The sequence below is a fragment of the Microtus oregoni genome, unplaced genomic scaffold (genome assembly GCF_018167655.1).
Source record: "Microtus oregoni isolate MIOR12 unplaced genomic scaffold, Mior012 000016F_ref0000370, whole genome shotgun sequence".
In the NCBI taxonomy this organism is placed as follows: domain Eukaryota; kingdom Metazoa; phylum Chordata; class Mammalia; order Rodentia; family Cricetidae; genus Microtus; species Microtus oregoni.
In genome coordinates, this window is record NW_024543075.1 from 8,037,067 (window position 1) to 8,059,503 (window position 22,437).

General features: G+C 45.0%; 2 protein-coding genes across 2 annotated transcripts in view; both read right to left on the reverse strand.

The window, feature by feature from the left end:
- Mgmt (O-6-methylguanine-DNA methyltransferase) overlaps positions 1 to 22,437 on the reverse strand; it is a 237,415-nt gene that overhangs the window by 114,512 nt on the left and 100,466 nt on the right. The gene's annotated exons all lie outside the window — the stretch shown is intronic.
- Positions 5,253 to 8,057, reverse strand: LOC121457973 (jupiter microtubule associated homolog 2). Its single transcript, XM_041667077.1, has one exon. The coding sequence runs from the start codon at positions 8,055 to 8,057 to the stop codon at positions 7,488 to 7,490; it is 570 nt and encodes a 189-aa protein (XP_041523011.1). The 3' UTR covers positions 5,253 to 7,487.

Consider the following 22,437-nt stretch of genomic DNA (forward strand, 5'->3'; position numbering starts at 1 on the left):
TTTAAAATTAAGAAAAGTTGTCTAGAAATAAGCCAAGCTAAGGCCAGGTATTCATTAAAAAAAAAAAAAGAATAAGTCTCCATGCACTCATTTGGGAGCTGGGTGGTGGGCCCCTCAAAGTGTAAAGAAAAAACCAACTATAAAAGACAATCACATAAATCAACATCAGATGAAACTAACTGCAGGCTAAGCAAAATCACCAGGTCAGAGGAATACTTCATACCCATAAGGAGTTGAGCTATGAAGAGAAAACAGCGCTGGGGAGCAGCTCGACTGTTCAGAGTGCTCGCAATGAAAGCATGAGAACCCAGATTTAAATCTCTGTGCAGACATGGCCATGATGCCCATAACCCCAATGTTCAGGGGCAGAGAGATCAGATCCTAGCAGTTCACTGGCCTGCCAGACTAGACCACATGGCAAACATGGAACTCAGTGAAAGACTTTATAGAAACAAAAATCTAAGGAAGAGAGTGACAGAGGAAGACATAGGTACATACATTTACACACGTGTGCGTAATCAGACCTCGCCCACATGCCCACATACATCAAGGGAATACAGGAATCCTAATGATTATGATACTAATGACAAGTCCTCAAAATATATAAGGCAAAGATTGATAAAACTAGAATAGAAAGACAAAGGGCAAGATATACACTTGAGCAGTTAAAAGCACCATCTGCTCTTGCAGAGGACCAGGCTCAGTTCTAACTCTCATAAAGAGGTTCACAACACTTTGTAACTCCAGTTACAAGGAGTCAGACTCACTCTTCAAATCACACACACACACACACACACACACACACACACACACACACAGAGGGGGGGGTTGAGAAGAAGGGAGGAAGGAGAGAGAAAGAGAGGCAAAATTGACAAATAAAATAGATTCTTAAAAAACAGAGGAAGACAAACCGGTTCTTCACTTACATAAGAGGGTGAGAGATCAACATGGAAAGAGAAGGTAGGTCAGAGAAAACATGAAAAACCCAAGTAGCATATTCTACCAACCTGACCCCAGGGAACTGTGGAAGGTGGCACTTCACAAATATGCACGTAGTGCCTGCCAACATGGACCACACTCACAAGTCAGATAACGCCACAGGTGAAGGCAGGAAGCATGATGGAAAGTAAGTTGTGTAAAATACATCTAAATGACCAAGAACATCAGACCACACTTGTAGGATGCATCTCCAGCCATACTTAAAGGGTTAATTTATAGGTTTAAAGATTTATATCACCAGATAAACTCAAAACAAGGACCAAAGTTTTAACATTAGAAAGTCAGGACAGAATAAATTATAGAGAAAAAACAATAATGAGTGTAAATGAGGAGAACAGAAAGCTGAAATGAGAAGAGAAACCTCCACAGAAGCCAAGCCCTATCACTGGAACAGATAGGATAGCCAAACCCCAATAGGAACGATCTAGAAGGACAGAGGGAGAGAAGTACTAAATCATGAATAAAAAGGAAGCAAATTACGAAAACCCAGCTATGAGGAAACAGACAATCTAACCGTACTGAATCAACCCTTAAGTAGAACAAGTAACAAAACTGTTACAAAAAAAAAAAAAAAGCAAAACAAATGCCATCAAATATTTAGGTTAGGAAACAAAAGCAATAGTAGACAACTGGGTTAAAAAAGGAGAGAAAAAGGGGGTGGAGAGATGGCTCAGCGGTTAAGAGCATTGCCTGCTCTTCCAAAGGTCTGGAGTTCATTTCCCAGCATCCACATGCTGGCTCACAACCATCTGTAATGAGGTCTGGTGCCCTCTTCTGGCCTTCAGGCATACATGCAGACAGGATATTGTATACATAATAAATAAATAAATAAATAAATAAATAAATAAATAATTTTTTAAGAAAGAAAATAGTAAAAAGAGAAAGAGATATCGCAAGGCATTCTTGAGGTCAGCATGATATCAAAAGACATCACAGGACAACTGCACATCAATATTCCTCTGAGCAAAAGTAATTTTACAAATACTATTGCAGGTGCAACAACATTGCTTAAGCACTGAATACTTCTCTGCATATGAAATCATACATACACAGAGAGGTATCCAAATATGCTTGATCTTAAACATTTATCACAGGCATGTAAGATTTGCTTAAACAATGGAAAATAGCTAATGTAGTTTCCCGTGAAAGACTGAAAGACAAAAACACATAAACATTTCAATGGAAGCCCAAAAGGGTGGAGAGGCAGTTCACTTGATTGCCTGCTTGCTTAGCATGCACATAATCTTGAGTGGCCAATCCCAATAGAGAAGAGAAAGAGAAACTGGGGGTGGGAAGAGAAGGAAGGAGAAGAGAAGAAGAAATGGGAGGCAGAAGAAGGAAAACGAGAGGGGAACGTACTGGCTAATTTTATGTTAACTTGACACAAGCTTGAGCCATTTTGAAAGAGGGAACCTCAACTAGAAAACACTGCCACTAGATTGGCCTGTAGACAAGCCTGTGAGGTGTCTTCTTAATTAGTGGTTGATGAGTGGAGAGCCCAGATCATGGTTAGTGGTTCTACACCTGGGCTGGTGGTCCTGGGTATTAATAAGAAAGCAGGTTAAGCAAGTCAAGTAAGCCAGTAAACAGTGTTCCTCCACGGCCCCTGCTTCAGTTCCTGCCTTGAGTTCTTGTCCTGACTTCCCTTACATGATGGACTGTAACCTAGAACTGTAAGAGTTTAAAAATAAACCTTTTCCACCCAAAAGCACTTTTGTTCATGGTGTTCGGTCAAGGCAATAGACAGGGAGGAAGTAAAAGGAGAGAGAGATAATGATCATTGTAATGTTGACATTTGTGATGATTTGCCAATCTTTACATCTTAACTTATTATGATTTAATCACTTAAAATTGATGCATTATCTTTATAGGAAAGTGACAAATGTGAGCAATTTCCAACTGTATCATGAGATTCGGTTGTGTTTTATATAAAGTTAAAGCCAATGCACTCTTGAATTTCTCAGAAGCATTGCAAGGCAAAAAAAAAATTCTTCAAATAAAAATGATTTAAGTTGAAAAAAAGCATATACAGTCATTTATAAGAACTCCGTCGACTAGGATATAGAACAACTTCTTTAACACGAGCAAGGCAGTTTACATAGAGCCTGAATTTATATTTAATGGTAAAATATTGGGTGTTTTCCCCCACCTCCCCACAACAAAGAGCAGAGGAGAATGTCAATTTTCCCATCGCTGTTCATAGTGTGGAGATACTAGAAAGTGCAATATGACAGGGAAAAGGGACACAGGGAGAAGGACTGAGAGGGCAGACGTATCTCTGTCTTCTCAAGAAGGCTGGGCTCAGAAGATGAAACACCAAAGAACCCTTGAGCTGCTGAACTAACACTCATGCTCAGCAAACTCACAGTATACAAGGTGTACTTACAAAAAGGCTTTATTTTTACTCACTTGTATAGAAATACTGAGAACTAAGAAATAGTATTTATTAGAATCAAAACACATGGGAAATTCATATATAAATCTAAGAATATAACTAAAAAATATAGAAACTCAACCTACAAAACATTGAGGTATATCAGTCACAAAAAATACTGAGACCAGGCTCTCTAAAAAGAACATAATCATAACCCCAAATCATAAGCTTAAAAAGATTACATTTATTTATCTATTTGTTTAGCTATTGGGGGAAACACATGGCACGGTGCACATGTGGTCACTTCTGGATGTTGTTTATCTCTTCCTCCTGTGGGTGCCGGGGATCAAACTGTGGTCACCACACTAGGCGGCAAGTGCCTTATCTACTGAGTCATCTTGCTGGCCCTGATCATAAAATGGCTCATACTGAGTGGCAAGGCAGGACGCTGAAAGTACCAGCGTTTGCTCTGTGGATTGGCTGAGTGAAGAGTCAAAGAGCAGAGATGGGGTGGGGTGGGGTAAGGGAAATGGGAGGATACAGACTTCACTGCTAAGAGGCCGTAGAGAAAACTGGATGTTGGAAGACACTCAGGGACTATCGCACAGCAAACAAGGCTCCAGAGAGCTGAGTTATAGAGACTCATCACCGTCCGAGTGAATGAGGAGACTCTCCAAGATGTTGACTGCAGTGCTGGACACGTTCTAGGTTTGAAAGTTCCTTGTTTAGGGGAATGGGTGACTGTGTAGGACTTCTAAGATGATCTCTGGAGAGGATGCAGTGTAAGATAGAGACACAGTGGTTGGGGACACGGTTACTGAGATGGACAGTCACCATGTCCTAAGCAAGCCTGGCCCTCCCTCCTAGTCCCAGAGCTCAGTTTCTGGGCCTCAGCATCTTCCTTCTATCCTGCTCACCCCTGCCTCACAGGGCGCATCTCACCCTACCTTTCATTAAAGCACTCTATCCTGAGCTGGCTCCTTGCAGCCAAACTCTTCACACATGCCCAGGGCATGGGGTCCAACAGGCACCCAGGTGGCAAGACACATGTCCCTTCAACACTCAACAGCAGGGCCCCTGGCCCTCTCTAGATGGAAGCCCACCCTGCATGCTATGTCCTTTGCCTATTGGTGGTTATCTCTATAACTGGATCTTCACTTTTTTTCATTTTGTCCCTATTACTTTTCCAGTGGTCCCTCCCCTCACACAAAGGGTTCTATCTTCAAAGCCCAAGTCAGGCTGCTGTGCTGGAACTGAAGCCTCAAAGCTATCTTAGCCTTAGGACAGCATGCACTGGGACACCGCAGTGAAACTGGCTGCTCACAGGTAAATGCACGCAGGGCTGCATGCTCGGGGCTGGGGTGGGGGTTGGAGAACACCTTTCCGTGAAAGCGTTACCAGGGAGGCTGGCTATGTTGAAATAAAGCCAAACAAAATTTCCTATGGAAAAGAAGCAGATGATAGAGAGTTACTGACATCAGAGACTTCTGCCAACCAGCCCTCAGATGATATAAGCTATTCACAGAAAGTTCAGGGATCTGGATAAAATCACCACTCCAGTCCCCACCAAGAACAGTGTGAAGGAAAAGGGGAAAACTGTACACCCTTCGCACTCACCCATCAGGCCTCATTCAAACCTGTCTATGTGTGTGTGTCCCATTCAAACCTGTTAGTGTGTATTTGTGTAAGATGCACACCCTTCACATGCACCCACCATCAGGCCCCATTCAAACTTGTGTGTGTGTGTGTGTGTGTGTGTGTGTGTGTGTTTGTGTGTGTGTGTGTGTGTGTGTGTGTGTGTGTGAGAGAGAGAGAGAGAGAGAGAGAGAGAGAGCGCTCCTGCCACTGATACTTTCTTTTTTTTTTTTTTTTTTTTTAAGTATGTGGTTACTAAGTTTAATTCAACCATTATACCCAGTTTTGTCTCATAAAAATAACAGAACATTCCTATAAAATAGCATTATGATGTAAGGACAGGTTTCTTGCTCTGACATAGTGCTAGAAAAATGTTGGCACCAAATGCACTTAAACAAAGTGTTAAGGCTAATGCAGGTGTGAGAACTGTATTCCACTGGATTTAGCTGGGCAGGGCCTCTTCCTGGGCGGCAGACTGGCCATGCTCTGGGCCCAGTTTCAGAGAAAGAGGAGTCGAGTAAGGCAGCTGCTGTGGGTCACTGTCTCAGGTTCCCATAGTCTCTCAGCCATCCAGGCCAGCAAGTGGTCTTGGAGCTCTTCTCTCGCTGGACCAGCAGCAGGGCCAGCACAGTGATGTCAGATTTTTTTCTTGATAATGCAATTTGGAATTCACAAATCATTTTCTACTTAAGAAAGCGGTTACAAAAGGTTTGTTTCTATCATTGTATCATTTCCTTATAAGTTAAAAATGTCAGAGTCTAGGCTAAATGAAGCAAACATTTATGACATTTTCTTAAATGGAAAAAAATACTCTGAATTCCAAATGACATCCTCATGACTTAACCACAACCCATTTGAGTTGTTACAGAATTACATACATGTAATACATGTTTCTTGGCTTCAGGAAACAGGGCAGCTGAAAGGTATAAACTCTTTGGTTGACAAAAGCCATGGTCAAAGCCCTCAATGAACCAGGTGCTGGAAGCAGAACTCGGCAGGGGCTTCTGCAGGCACTTGAGCATCTAGGTCAATGAGCATGACTGCAGAACTGCTGCTTCCCCAAACTCTGACGTGGACATTTCTGGCATCTGCTATAAAGCTCTGTAGCACCACTCAGGAGCCCTTTCACAGACGCCCACCACAAGCGGGAACCAAGGAACTAAGGCTACAGCCCTTAAAGACGGAACAGGACGGAGATGTGCCTGACATGAAAGACTGGGCAGCAGGCAGTATGGCTGTGGAGCCAGGATCTCTGCTGTCAGATGACAGTTGTGACCTTATTGCCAAAATACTCACTATCCAGGCCTGAGGGGCACTGTTCATGAACAAGGTTAAGAAGTCTGAAGCTTTCTAAAGGTGGCTTAGGTCACTCTTCTGCTTTGGTGTACACAGTGACGTTTTCTAGGTGTTAGAAGCACAGTCCGTGGGTATTCATAAGCTGCTGATCCTAACAACACCTCTGCAGATGGCTAAAGAAACCCGCCCAACCCAGTATTCTTCAGCAGGTCTTCCTCCCAACTACAGGAACAGATGGGAAAATCAAAAATTCACCCAATACCTGGACATATTTGAGTAGTCTTTAAAACCCTGCAGAGGTTGAGGCCTTACGTACGGGAAGAACCACAGATAGCAAGAGCCCTCACGGTGAGGAACTAAGGCTAGACTCAAGGCTGATGAGAGAAACAAAAGGAACAACCCATATGCAAACCTGGCATGGCAGGAACCAAACCAACCATAAAGGAAGAGAGGCTGCTACCTAGACCTGGCCATGGTTTTAGGTGCAGTAAGGAAACTACAATTCAGAGGATCAGGGCATCCAAACCTTCCACTCAGGACAAGGCTGAGAATAACTGTTTGATTTTCTGTTGACTGCTACCAAAAAGAGCAGTCACATTCCAACACTACAGGGCGACGTACTGAAGGGAACAAAAGGAAAAGGAGACACTAGAGCTCAGAGGTAACCTCAGAGGTGGAAACATTTTGGTGATAAGCATTCCCTGAAAGGAAAGGCTATGTAGACCTCACTCTGTCTTTAAGAGTTTTTGTCTATGTGTTTCTCTTCCATCCCAGTGAGGGATAGGTAGTTTGGTTTTTTTTCCTTTCTTTCCCAGCCAAACCACCATTCTTAGATGCCCAACAGCCAGCAGACTGTTGATACAAGGACGAGACATACCCTAATGAGCCTTCTGCTAACGGGTGCCATCTCTTTCACCCTTCCCAGAACCTTACTGTTCCACACAGAACAACTACAGAGGAGGCCTAAGAGCGCCCCACTTTATCCTCACAGATGTGTATCTTGGCAGTCTGGAAGGCACAGTCCTTCTGCAGCTCCTCCAAAGGCATCAGGCCTATGAGCAGGCAACCCCACACGCATGACAACCCCTTTCCCACCCCGACTCATTTGGGTTAAAGGAAGCACTAACATTTCAATACCCTATCTCTGAGTTTCCGGTCTGAGTACAGGCAGAGGAGGAGCCTCTCAATAGAAGGAGATGCTGGATTTGCCTCCTGGTGGGTTCAGGACCTTGTTGTGGGACCGAGGCCGCGGTCCCAGTCTGGGCTCATGACTGTCAACTGTAGGTGTGGGCTCGGGTATCTTGGCATGGTCTGCTTCTTTTGAGCTTCCCTTCTCGCTCTGCTCTCCTCGGGGTGAGTTTGTTGTATCTTTCAGGTCTGATTTAGAGTCTTTACCTTCACATAGCAAAACATGATCCTTGGGCTTGTTTGGGTGTGCCAGGGGTGCAGTGGCAGTGACTGGGGACCCAAATATGTCACTAGTCTTCCCGCCAGGTGGGTTCAGTCGCTGTCGAGTCTGCACAGGAGTCGATGCATCAAAGATACCACTTCCTTTGCCCCCTGGAGGATTTGTCCGCTTCGGTATGTTTTTAGGTTCTTCAGTTGGTCCAAAAATATTAGATGCCATCCTATTAGGTTTGTTTGAAGGAACACCTTCTTCTGGACTTCCAAAAAGATCGCTCGATTCTCCTCCTGGGGGTTTCATGGCTCTGGAGCCCGACTCGCCCGGCTGGCCGTCCGCGCCCTGGAACATGTCGGCCGCCGCCCCGCGTCTCTCTAGCCGCCGCCCCACTGATACTTTCTCCTTAAACAATGAAACGGGACCAAACCTAATTTCTAGGAATTTGAAACAACTGGGAAACGACTTTCCCCTGAAATCCTAGCTGTCAATGTATGCCTTCCAATCTAGAGTAGAAAATGGTGCTTGAGTTAAAAGACAAGAAATGCTACCAGTTTCTTCTTCCTGATCTCTATCAGGTCTCTCCCCATGACCTCCCCCAAGACACACCCTAAAGCTTTCTTTCTTCATGCACACACATTCTAAAAGCTTACAAATTCCTTCTCAACTGAAGGCATTAAAAAGAATCACAAGTGAGGTTTAAGACAGAGATAGGGGAGGAAAAACCCAGCAGCTGAAGTTGGGAGCATAAATGATGCAGAAGACTATGCAGGGCGGCGGTGAACACATCCGAGAAGTGCTCCTCACCACACGGTTAAGCCATGAGCGCCTCCAGCATGGCCTGAAATGAACACCACACTGTAGCCTGGTGTCAATTTAAATGCATTGAACACCAGAAAAATGCCCCCACTAAGGTTTCAAACTTGTACAGCACATTTCCTCTCAACCCAACGAGATTGCCTGTCACAGCTGACACGGCTCGTCAAAAGTTATCCTTCACTGCTCATGGGCAACACGGAGGGTCAAAAGACCAAGTACAATGGTCTAGCCCATCCCCATTTTTTTCTCCTTCAGAGCAGCGGATATTGAACTCTAAAATGACAAGACAGAGCGGGTTGAAACGGCTGCCAGAGAAGTGGAAGCTGTCCAAGGCTGCTGATCTTTGAGGGAAAAACTAGCCACACGTGTATGTCAGGGCTGGGATCATACTCTTGACAAGTGCACACAAAGAAGCCGCGGCCAGCACGGGGACACTGCAGGGCCCTTGGTTCTGGCAGCACAGCCAACATGCATGCTTGGAAACTGCGCATGATTGCTATAGACACCAGGCCATGTGTCTACACTGTACCTGCAGCACAGGCGTGGGGTGAGGATGGGCTCCTCACCTGGAAACTGTTCTTCAAAAGGCTGCTGTGATATAGCCTGACAAAAGAGGGGAATGCAGAAACCCCGCTGAGTCATGATGGATCTGGAGGACACTGTGCCACTGAAATAAGACTGGGCCACCCCACTTGGTCGAGGTTCCCAGACAGGGCTGACTCAGAGGGCAGAACGGCAGGCAACTGGAAAAGGCAGAGGTGGCATTTGACGTGAACAGTCTTGGCTTGGAATGGAGCACTCCCAAGTGATGGCTACATGACAAAATGAACTGGACGTGGTTAATGCCAGGGAACCACTCGCTTACTATGGCTAAGAATGAATTCTTTCAAAATAGCAATATATTCACTGTGGTCAGCAGAGCGGCCAGAACAGAGGTGCTGATTCTATCTGTAGCTGTGTTTCCCCCCTGCACAAAAGGCACCCAGGTCTCTAGGAAGAGAGAACTATCAGCCAGCTCTTCATTGAAGATGCCCAGCAAGGCTGGACAGATGCCTGACAATGTCCTGGGGAACACACGTGTGGGCCCATGGCAGCACCTGCCCTGAAAATGGCTGAGTGAGAGACTATTTAAACAGCACATTTGGACCTTTTAAATTAGAACAAACACTGAAAATCTGTGGAGGTTGAGGAAGCACATATTCTGACAGGAGACTACCTTCCTTCACAGGATTGCCTAAGGTGACACCTGAGAGGAAGGTGACCTTCTCAGACACAGAGATGTCAAGACCAGCCCGATACAGGCCTGCCTCCCATAGGATATTCTGTAACAGTGGTTCTCAACCTTCCTAATGCTGACACACTCATGTTGTGGTGATCCCCAACCATAAAATTCTTTTCATTGCTAATTCATAACTGTGATTTTGCTACTGTATAAATTATAGTGTAAATATCTGATATGTGACCCCTGTGGAGAAGTCCTGCCACACCCACCAAAGGGTTGCAATCCGCAGGTTAAGAACCAGTGTTCTAAAAATTTGAGGGTGGGCAACCGCCCCAGGACAGGGCCCACCTGTGACCAACTACACCCAATCCAAGGGTAAAGACGGGATACTGAAACCACCCAGCAGAATGAAGGGCCAAGGACGTCCCTCCCTTTTGTACCATTTTTAGTCATTGAAGCCTGTACCTACCTGAGCATCTGGACTTACAGGACACTTTCAAAGACTTTCTAACAGGCCCCAGGGACCACAACTCCCACGTTAGACCTAATAGATTAAGGCTCTATTTCCATCCGTACCCTCTAGAACAGATCCTCAGACCTGGCTGGTTATGCTCATCTCAGCACCCTAAAATAGTGGGCAACATGGTTAGACAAAATACAGTATTTTAGATGGACCACATCTACATGGTCTGTGGTGGCAAGTCTGTACTCAGTTTCCTTCAATATGACCCTATGTGCTATGCACATACCAATCCCCGTTACCAGGTGTGACAGCTCTGCCTGGCACAGAACAAGCCTTCAGCACTATTCCTCACAATAACTGCTGCTCTCCCCCAACCCAGCTACCAGGAGAAGGCTCTGATAATGGCCGAAGCCCACTGTTACTTTCCATAGGACCTTCCATGAACTGGCATTCCAGGCCTCCCTGATCATAAAAAGAATGGAAGTCATTTTAATAGAATTATTACACAGTGGTACCTGACAAAACCCTTTCCAGGACCCGCACTTCACACCCAGTTTCTGGGTGGACAGCAACTCCATCCTTGTCGGAACGACAGTGAGAAACATCTGAGCCCAGACTCGGACCCTTTCCAGGACAGCTGAGTTTGAAGCTTGGCTGCCATGAGGACAGCAGGCCTAGCCTCCTCACATCCTTTTGGGATGTTTCTAAAGTCCCTTCAGTAGCAAAGCTCTCTGTAGGGCAGGCAAAGACCTTAACTGCAGCCCAGGCACCACAAAAGCCCTTGTTTCCTTCTGTCTAGTCATGCTGTGTGCTGTGTTACAGGGGAAGATTCAACAGTCACTTGCAGGTAGCTATCTATGTACAAGAGCCTGTTTCCAGGGAACTTGCGCTCTGGCTTCTGGGATTCAATGCACCAACTTATGCTGTGCACCATGAAGTCCAAATATTTCCTGAGGACCTAGTTGGTGCCGGTGCACTGTTGTGGGCCCTCGGTGCAGCAGTAAGCCAGCCACCCTCTATGGAGGCTATAGTCTAGTGGAACAGAAACAAATGAATCAAGATAATTGCACGCTCCTTTGAGGCTTTGCAAACTGTTTCCTATGGGCCACACAGTCCACATAAGGCTTTAGGTTTGCAGGTCAGACTGTCTTGTTGCAACTCTCCCATTCTGATGTCGGAACAAAGCACGGCCGCATGTGATCAAGTGTTCATGGCTGCGTTCCAACAGAGCCATGTTCACAAAGCAGTGGCTAGACTTGAGAGCTGCTGACAACCACCCCCCACCCCTGCCTGCTAGGCAGTGAGAAGCAGAGTGGGAAAATGAAGGGGAATGCTATGTCAGGGATGAGGGACCAGTTACATGATGGCCTGGTACACGGCAAGCAAAGCATGGGGTGGGACAGACTTGATAAGGAGACCAACATGGTAGGAGCAGAGCAGCTGAGGAAAGGGGAGAAGGGAGGGTCACAGAGAAGGGAAAGATAGTTTTGGCCTTGTGGCCTCACCAGCAGCCTTTTGTAAGGTCTCTAGCTGTAAAGCAGTGTTGGTGACAATTATGGACAATGAAAAGATATTGCAAGGAGATCACACTGTCTTAAGTAATCAACATGTCCTAATGTCAAATATTTTTAAATATCCCATATCTTCAAATGATCCTACCTTATACATAGACTAGACGTTATTCTGCTAGATAAGAACCTGCCACCAGAGAAATCAGTGGCCAGCTGTGCCTCAAGAAAAATACTTCTGAAGCAGATCCCAGTATCAGCCTGTGGCTTTTGATGCCCCTTTCTTTGCTTTTCAAACCCCAATGCAAAGTCCTCTCGTCTCCGAGTCTCTGTACTGTCCACGCTATCACCAGCAGCTCTAGCATGCCGTGCTGGGTGGCCAGTCCCCAGGCACAGAGATGCCCATTTTGCTCTCTGGATACCCTCTGCCTCATTCAGTCTGTACTTTCAATATGATTCTCAAGCTCAGATCTTACACCAGTGCTGAACGGAAGGAAACACTGGTCAAATGCTTTGACCCGTATGCACCCTGGTGTTCATGTTAGTATCATTGCCATAAGGTTTGCCGAGAGCAGAGCAGGACTGTTCTGGTTCTTCTGTACCACATGTGGCCAACACATGCACCATCATCCGGTTAACCTGCACAGAAAACAGAGTGGTAACAAGAACTCCATGCTGTCCCTAGACGATGCATCTTACTCACTTCTGAGAGTCATCTCTTGTTGGGGCTGTCACTGTGGTCCCAGCATAATCCTGCCCTGTAGCCTGCTCAGCACCCCTCAGTCACGCCTGTCCTGAGAAGGCCTAGGCACTAAGTGTACAGAGAACACAGCACCTTATAGCCGCCAGCAGCCAACATTCAAGTGCAGACCCCAGACGGACATTAGGTTTGTTATGCATGCTTTATTTCACTTAATCAACTGTCATGACCCGCCCTACACAGACAGCAAGTGAAGTCAGAGACACCTCCGGACTTCACGCCCAGTGTAGCTGAGGAAGTTGGATGGCCACACAGGACAGAACCCAAGTGAGTCTCATTCCTCTTGGCTTCAAAAAGTTCCCACATTCCCCATTTAAAAATTACCAAAAACTGCTGAGATAATTACCACACTTAGGAATGTGTTTAAGGAATACCATGAAGAAATGGGCAGAAAGGTGAAGGAAGAGACGATTAGGTAGAAATGCTAAATTGGAGTGCATTAAGTTACATGCAGAGATTAGCCTTGTTTTTAATACAAATAAAACATTAAAAGCATAAGATAAAAAGGCATGCCCCAGTGCACCAGCTTTCCAACAGAACGCGCTCAATCCAAGTCATCCTTATAATTTCAAAGCAGTGCTATTTGCTTTTTCTGAGAAGTCTTATTATTTATACATTTACACTGGGTGAGAGTGAGAAGGCTGTAGTACATCTTGTAATGAGAAATCTGCCCCACCGATGCGGCTACCCAGCTAACCCGGGATTTCTCCCTGTCTACCTTCCATTACAACCCAACTCCATGTATGACTAACTTCAGCAGGCCCCTCTGTGTAGAGACTATTCCACACTCTGCTCGGGGCTAAACATTCTTCTGTGTATATACTAGTAAATTCAACAGCCTCTTTAACATCTGAGAACGAATTACTGACAAGTCATTTTTTCCGTCCCGTATTGCGAGTCAACGTGGCAACCCTGTTTTTTTTCTATTATAAACATGTACTGTACCCTGGCTCCGAGTCGTTCTAGATGCTGATACAAGATTCATAATGGCTGTCAGAATCTGCAATTTTCCTTTTTGTTTTATGAGGTCAGGCAATATTACATGCACTCATATATTCCATTTTCCCAGCTGAAAACCTTCTCATTTGAGCCCGACAGGTTGAGGGAGCCATGATTTTGCAACCTCGTGTGTGAAACACGGCACAAGGGGGCAGGTGGCTAACCCCACATTCTCCTCTTGCTCTTGTCCACTGGCAACAGTAAATTAAACTGTCAAAACTGGAATTGTCCTGTCATCAACAAAGCTATAGCTTCACCAGCACCACAACATCAGATATATTTCTAATTCTGCATTTCCCTGCACCTGTAATTTCATCAGAAATTCGCACTGGACCATGGTGAGAAGCTGTCCAAGGGACACTGGCATTGTGAATTCCTTTAGAGGTTCGACATGACATTTCAAAGGCAGAAATTAATGAACAATTCCCGCCATTTGTAATATATATAAAAAGGGTGTTCAGCGCAAGGTCTTGGCCTTCAGCGGACCCTTTAAAAGGGCAGACGTGCTAACGTGGGTATGACATGCCGGAAGGCACGTTGGGGAGGAAATTACACGCCTTGCTCTGGAAACAAAGCAAGGCGCGGACACCCTGGTGGCAGCAGGTAACCCACCTGCAAGTTACTTAATGGTCATAGTTTGGGCACTGACCTGAAAGGCTGTAAGAACCGTTTGGGGTCAGGAACAGAACATGGAAAGACCTTTTCGGATCGCATTCACGTGCAAAGTAACTGGCTCTTACACTAAAACGCTATGGGACAATTCACTGTGCTTGTAGCTGTCAGTCCTTTTGTGCTGTATGCAGGAGTACATATGCACATGTGTGGACAAGCATGCGGAGACCAGAGCAACATTAGGGGTCTCCCTCTGCTGTTCCTCACCTTATTCTTATTTTGTGTGTGTGTCTGCTCTCTCTCTCGCTCTCGCTCTCTCTCTCTCTCTCTCTCTCTCTCTCTCTCTCTGTGTGTGTGTGTGTGTGTGTGTGTGTGTCCGTGTCCACAGAGGCCACAAGAGGGTATAAGATTACACGGAGCTGGACTTGTAGGCAGTTGTGAGTTACCTGCTGTTGGTGCTGGGAACCAAATTTAAGTCCTGGGAAAGAGCAGCAAGTGCTCTTAACCTCTGAACCTTCTCCCCAGCTTCTCCACTTTAGCTTTAAGACAGGGACTCTCACCAACCTGGAGTATACTGATCCAGCAAGGCTGGCTGGCTAGCAAGCTTCTGGGATCCTCTTGTCTCTGCCTCCTTGATGCGATGCTGGGATTTGAGGTCTGGACTACTGTGCACCACTTTTTACATGGGTGCTAGGGATCCATACTTAGGTACTCGAGCTTGGCCAGCAAGCACTGAGTCACACACACACACACACACACGTTCCTGCATGCATGCACGCATGCATATGTTTGTGTGCACACAGTATTCCACAGTCTATCTTATCACTCCTAGGTAATTCTTCCTCAATGGTCCTTAAAGAGCAGAAGTACCCTCTTCTTTTTCAGGATTAAGTTGGGTGCAGGTTCCTGAACTTCAAAAATTACTCCTTATTGTTAAAAAAAAAAAAAGTTAGACTCCCCTTGGTGCCACAGGCCTCCCCAGAAGCAGCTTAGGACCTTCTAAAACCCAAGAATGGCCTGTGCCTTTTGGTCCCACAAACTTGGCAATTGAAAAGGAACATTTCTGACCCTCTCCAAACAAGATAAAGCCACAAGTCCCACTGTTATTAATGAAGTGCTGCATTCAAATACTGTTATGTGTCACCCCTACAAAAACCCACTGCTTATCAATCATTCTGCTCAAGACAGAAAGTTAAATTGAGATGAGGAATCATTTCACAGCTTAATACAGTCAAAGCGACTCAATATTCCTTTATTAATTCTCATTTAATATCACTTTAAATTGCTGCCATTATTATCCTACCGTAGACGAAAGATTCTGTGTAATTAGTCTGTATTAAGCCCTTTTTATTTATAAGGAGCCAAATAAACAAACCCACTTTAATTACCTGGGCTCCACAATATTGATCTGAGCATCAAAATTTAATATGACTTTATTTCAAATTTCCATATGACTAGTATTTAAATTTGTTCCAGCAATAACAATTTTGCAGGCACAAATGACTTTTCATTCAAAGTATGTAAATTACTGCCAGCGCCGGGCGCGGAGCACTTGGTGCCCACAGCATGTTTACGGAGACCTCAGGGGCCTCACTGCTGTGTGAGCTGCTCTCTGGTACGGCAGGAAAAGCCACCAATTACCAAAAGAGACAAAAGTCAACGAAGACAGGGAGTCTTCTCCCTCCCAAACCATGTTCTCTCCCACTTCAGTACATGGTGTTAACGACATACAAATTTTGAGGTCATTAAGTATAAACAGGAATGGAAAGGCAGACAGGAGGAAGGCGGGGTATGCTCACGTCAGCATTTCAAGTACCCTCTTAATCCCACAGAGCAAGTTCCAGCATTATTGTCTCAATTTAACTTGCATTAGTACCTAGCACCTTGATTACACTGTTGGGTGGTAATCTTCGCCGGCACATGCCGTCATTACTTATGTCAAGCCTCTTGAGTTGTTATGAATACTACGTTGTTTTACGAGAGAGAGGAAATTAGTGCCAGTCCCCTAGAGTTTTGGGTGCTTAACACACAAGCACTGCGCGGCCCTCGCAAATCCCACAACAAATCCTTGTTTAGTGCCACGCGGAGATAAGGACTTTGCAGCAACGCTGGAGCATAAATAACTCATGTCCCTCTTTATTTGTAAATGTCAGAAAGAAAAAAAATCGTTGTTCTTTAATGTTGCTTTTCACACAAACACAGCAGAATGTGTATGGCTAGTCCTGTATGTGTGTGTGTTGCACATATGTGTGTATGGTGCATGTATGTGTGTACCCACCCTCGGATATACACACCAGTTGAGTAAGATGTTTGGGGTGAGGCCTCAGAACCATGCACACACAAAACAAAGAAATATCCACAACACGCATTCAAGGATTGCTGTAAAATGCTGTTTTGGATGTATTTTTAATAAAAGTGAACTTATCAAATCCAGGGGAAACATGTGGCCATAACACCAGCCTTTCCCGGGAGGACAATAAACGCGGGGAAACGCTGCTGCACACGGAGTGCATTCTCCAGGATTTTTTTTTTTTTTAAAAATATGATCCACTGTGTTGTTGAGAAGAATTATTTTCTGGTATTGTAGGGAATCCTCGCATTGTCTGTTTATTCTGTTTACACAGCAAATGAAACCTACGCCATGAATAGGTGAACTCTCCAGGGAGAAGTCGGAATTCAAAAGATGTACAGATGGGGACAGGGGCCCATGAAAACGGAATATAAATTAACGTGCCCTCCACAGTCACATCTGGAATGGAACAAGCCAAATAAATAATTTTGACATTAAAAGAAATTAAAAATCAAGCACCGCAAATAGTAGAATAAGTTTTTTTTTAAAGAAATAATATCAATAAGTTTACAGTATGTTTGAAATGGCATTTAAAATAATCAGTAAACACAGCCCCCAAATGGGGTCTGGCTTTCTTTCTTCCTGTCAAGGACTAAAAATAAGCTACTTAAAATATTGCTCACCCAGAAGTCCTCATCTTGCCTTTTACAGCTTTACTTTTCTAGTTTAGAAACAAAACATGCTCAAGATTTGCATGTTGAACCTGCTCATGTTTAATTTAGCCAAACATCACAAGAGTCTCAGGAGCCAGAGAAGAATTAACCATAGGTTTACTACATAGTGGAGAAGCTGGGCCCAAATTGAAGGGTACCACACCCAAACACTGATTAGGTCGTGTCTTCTTTCTTGATCCTATTGCCATCTTTGTTTATGCAGCTTGGGGCAGACTAAACAAAAAAGGGAAGTCTCTGCCAGCCTCACTGGAGACAGCTGGAGATACCCTTATGAAAACACTGGAAGGCCTGGTGGTCACAGCCTAAGCATAGGGCAGACTTGGGGTATATTTGGGGCCTTACTAGGAGCACCCCTTCTTCCCAGCAGATTCATTTGGGTCCCCAGAGCAGGCAGAGCCCGAGAGGGGGCACTCCTTTCAGGAACCACACAGAGAAAGTAGCTGCCCCGATAGGTCTGCAAATGACGCCAATTTTGAAAAATGGCTTCTGACAGCCCTATAAAACTTGCATGAAGTGACCGAGTGGGTGCTCCCGAGTCCACAGACTGACCACCAGCCGCACGTCTGAGAAAGCACACATTAGCTGCTGCTGATCCTGTAAGTGGAGTCCTAGGCAGCCCAGGCGGATCTGCTGCCACCAAGCCTTCACTGTCCACTGCATATGCAAAGAATTTTTTTTTCAGAAGGTAAAATATTTTTCTGAGTGTAACAACAGGCATGACTTATTTCAGAATTAAGTGCTAGGCTCTCGGGTGCTTGGGGAAATGTAAACTACAATTTTTACTTCAAATCCACAATCCACTTCACTAGCTTGTGCTCTCCAAAGGCCCCGAGCAGCCCCTTAAGATGATGAGCATCGTAGAGAGCGCTTTGGTAAATCACGCAAGCAAGGAGCAGGGAGGAGACAAAGCCATTTCTCTCCCCATTTCATAAAATCAGCAAATTGATTTATAAACTGCTTTGGGTAGCAAATAAATACCAAGCTACAAATGGATAGCACCGACTTCTCAAACCAAGACCTCCTGCACTTCCGTCAGACGAGATGGAGGGCACCAGGTACCCCACCCCACTGCCAGCCCTCCACAGCGCACATTAACAAAGATAAGGAGGCATCGGAGCACAGCGCAGTTATCACAGGCAATCAGGTAGCATGAGCAGCACCTTTCAAACTACAGAATAATCTCAGTTTCAAATTACATAAAATAATTGGTGATTCCAATACAGCACTTAAATAAAAGAAAGTTTGCTGCCTTGCAGTGTTAGTGCTGGTATTTTTTTGTGCCCAACAAGCTGCCCATACAAGAGGCGGTGTGCCTAATATTCTTGCCAACAAAGGCATTTGAAATTAGCAATTGCTTTTAGAAACTTTAATTACAGTTTTAAAATGCTATTTCTGCTCTATAATAGATTCCAATTGTTTCAGAATTATCTGGCTTGCAAATAAAATCTACAGTAGATGACAATATTCCCAGGATTAATCACTCTTGAAATTCTAATATGCTCTTGAAATACCAAATAAAAAAGACAGCAATGTTGTTGATGTACTGAAAGCTTCTTGCTTTTTGCAGTTGGCTATTATTATGCATATCCAGGTAGAAAGTTAATTAACCCAAAGCTTAAGCTAATTATGATAGCAGAATGCTATCAACCCAACGCGCTCAGTCAGACAGCTGTCCGGAATTTCATTTGCTAATCATTTGTCTTTTGGCTGAGCATATGGAACATTTTCATGCTATCAGAGGAACAACAAACAGCTGAAAATCATTAACTAAAAACAATGTGCATAAAATCAGAAGCAGTTTTTTATAAAGCTTTGTGTCAGACAAAAAGCCAGATCCTTGCCCTATAAAAATTAATGATTATTTTGGTTCTTGTCACTAAAAAATTTTCAGCTGATAGCGCAATGAATATGTGATAAGAATTTGAGTTTTATCCATTTCTTGCTTATGTGAGCCTGCAAAAATATCCTAAAGTTGTAAGGGGCATTCTAAGAACTGGGTTTGGGGAAGATTATGAAATATTATTAGTTTAATGCTCACTGACTCAAAAATCACCTCAAAAAGACCTCTTTGTCTACTTCCTGTCAAACCTCAGTTTCCACGTACTCTATCTGGAAGATGACTCTGAGTTACAAAGTAAAAATGTGTGAAATACATTTGTGCACATTCCCTGAGCAATGTGTGACATTTCCGAGACCATCCAGAAATCCGTGCAGACACAAGAAAGGCACATAAATCATAGCAAAAAGTTCACCTCTGCATGGAGTGAGAGGAGAGGTCTGGGTACTTTTCTCTGGTTGCTTCCTAGCACGTTATTCTTTGCATTCCAGTTGCGACGACCCGGATGCTGGATGCCAAGAGGAAATGCTGAAGACAACAGAGCGCATTGTCCCTGGCTCTGTGTGGTCACCTCAGCACCGGGATCCTTCACCACTTTGATGGTGGTGCAGACTTCAGGCTGACCTTCCCAAGCATACCTTCTCTGAATCTGCTCAGACAAGACAAATGGACATAGGACCTTCACCCGATCTGTGAATCTCCCCAAACCTGCAGGGGTCTACCTGGGCAGGCTGATGACTTTAAGATACTGTGGCCCTGGAGCTGCCATTCTTTTCACACGTGAAGATCAGAGGAGGCACGTTCTTCCGACCCTACTGGGCAAGGGTGTTCTTTGGCATTTTCCTCTGGTCACTGACATACTTTTCTTCCCTTTATTTATTAAAAACAGTAGAGACGAAGATTCAAAAATGTACCTGTGTCGCTAACAGAAGCACTGGGCCAGGTAGAAGAAACTTTTTTCCTTCCAGGAGAAGGCTGAGGTTTAACTTTTCGCATGAGGTGACACATGCAACTGTCGCCAGTCAAAGGCTCAGCAGAGTCTGATTAATTGTCGGCCCATGGGGACGTCTGCTGGTCACGGACCACTGAGCTGCAGGGAATTTCCATGTCTGTAATATACCACTGTGACAAAATCGACTCTGGTTTTACTGCGGTGACCATGGGAGCAGTGAGAGCCCGCATCCCTTGTCTCAGATCTACTGTGATGCTCAGGAAGACTTGAGGGCCAGCTTACTCTTCTTAAGGTTACATGGGAGATGGCTCCTGGATGACATTAACTCCTCGGTGACATCTTCAAAGACTTCTGTTTATTATGGACCATATTAAAGGGAAAGAAAAGGGACCCTCACTAGGAATCTAACACTAGGATCCAGCACTGTGTGGGCCCCTCTATGCAAGCCTGAAAGGAAGACCCCTTGGTGCCCAAAGCCCCTCATAAAGGGTAAGAGTCAGACAGGTGCTGGTAGTGCCTTCGTCTGTTCCCATGAAACTCACCTTCTAAGGCAATTCTGAACCCAGGGTCTAATGCCCCGCCTCCAAGTCACTAGGAAACCTTAATAAAATAGAAGCATTCAGAAGCCCAAGCAAAAGCCCCGGTTGTACCAGCACCCACCATCCTGTCATTCAGACCACACCCACAGGCCTGGAATGTGTTTGCCAGTTTCTCTTTGCAAACTAGCAAGGACCCTGCCTGCTGCTCCACTGGGAAGACAGGACCAAACCTATTACTTCAGTCATAAAGGTTTAATCATCCACAGTTCAAATGTTGACGCCTCTTCCCAATGCGTTGAATTTTTTACATCTAAGTTTTTGAGTTACAAAAATGCTTTCAGATGAAAAAGAAAGGCATGTGGGGGCTACTTAAATCTGGTTCTCGGAGCTTTTCCTTTCCCTTCCCAAAGGCTACATGTTCAACACTGATATTGATATTAATATTAATTTGTCATTAATACTAATGTTTCACTAACCAACTAGGAGTATTTTGAAATACCCAATTTCTATGGATAGCTAAACCTCCAGTTTGCTATGGAAAATGTTTTCTAATTATGGCTTCCCAGGAAGTCATCAGACAATGCGGCTAGGGTCCCTATTAATTCAGAAGTTGTCTGGAAAATGGACCACATCTGAGGTGGCCACCTAGGCAGGTCACAGCCAGTTCCGGCACTCAGGATGCTATAAGGCAGCTGATAGCCACACAGGCCATTCCGAGGGCAGCCTGTCTGGGCAGCGAGAGGCAGTGCACATGTCTACTTAATCTGATTAATTTAACTTGGAAATGAATGGTTCAAAGAAAGGAATGGGTGTTGTTCTTGCTGGTTCACAGAACATAAAGAAAAGTGGAAGGACTGCCTAAAGGTCCCCTTCTTTGAAGAACTGCCTCCCCAATGGGCACGTCCTTCCCAGTCGAGCTGCCCAGACCACACTTTCCCAGTGTGTTCACGTCCAGTGAAAATGCATCACTGTTGCGCACACTTCCCATTGCTCCTCCCGTCTTGTGAGAATTGTCAAAAGCATGCTGGACCAGCTGCCTCCTGGTCTGCCATCTCTAGCACCTTCTAGCTACCTTCCCTGATTTCCCACATGTAGCTGGAACCCAAACCATTGAGTAACTGTGTAGAACATTTCGCCACAGATCCCAGCAAGGGGTTCTCCAGGACCAAAGCTCTGCACAAGATGGTAGCCATGGGTGTGTGGACAGAGAGGTATCAGGCTCAGAGATGAGGCCTCGGAGACACAGCCGAGTCACAGGCTATCCTGCATCAGGGCGGACAGAGACCCTGTAGAAGTTGATGGAAAATGGCTTCTCCCAGCCTTAAGAAGAGAAGAAGCAGACTTGGAGCAGGCACTCTGAAGAACAGGCACTGAGAAAGAGCAAGACACAGAAAGATTGAATGCACAGACGGAAAAGCGGACAATGTGGCACCTTCTCCCTGGCACCCCTCAACTCACTCACTATTCTGGGGCAAGGAAGGGAGGGCAAGATGAGAACTGTGGCCACTTTCATGAGAGGCAATATAGACATGACCTCTTAAAGGGGAACACAGACTCGCCCTCTCACGACCCTTTGGCCTCAGTCCAATGGAAGCATGCAAGTGGCATGTAAGCGTGCAAACATCTGTGTGGGTTACCGAAGGGTTGTCTGGGAGGTGGGGAGGGGAATTTTGCACATTGCTTTAGAAGAGGAGGGAGGAACAAATCAGATGGTGGTCAGAAGTACTTTAATCTCCACACCCTGGGTTATTATGTAACGAAGAGACAGGACTGTGTGGACCGAAGAGTCGACTCCAGGGAAGATGAGTGAGAAAAGGAAGAAAAGGTGTGTCAAACAGATAGCATGATCCCGCGCCTGAAGACAGCATCAGAACCTTGCATTCACATCTGCATGGGAAGACTCAGAAGTGAAATGAAGAAGCGTACCAACTATACAGAAAGAGAAAAGACAGAGGGGTAGCGGGCAGAGGAGAACAAATCTCACACACAAGACAAACAC

Excerpts from the sequence above, each read along its gene's own strand:
- LOC121457973 (XM_041667077.1), bottom strand. The coding sequence starts at position 8,057 with ATGTTCCAGGGCGCGGACGGCCAGCCGGGCGAGTCGGGCTCCAGAGCC.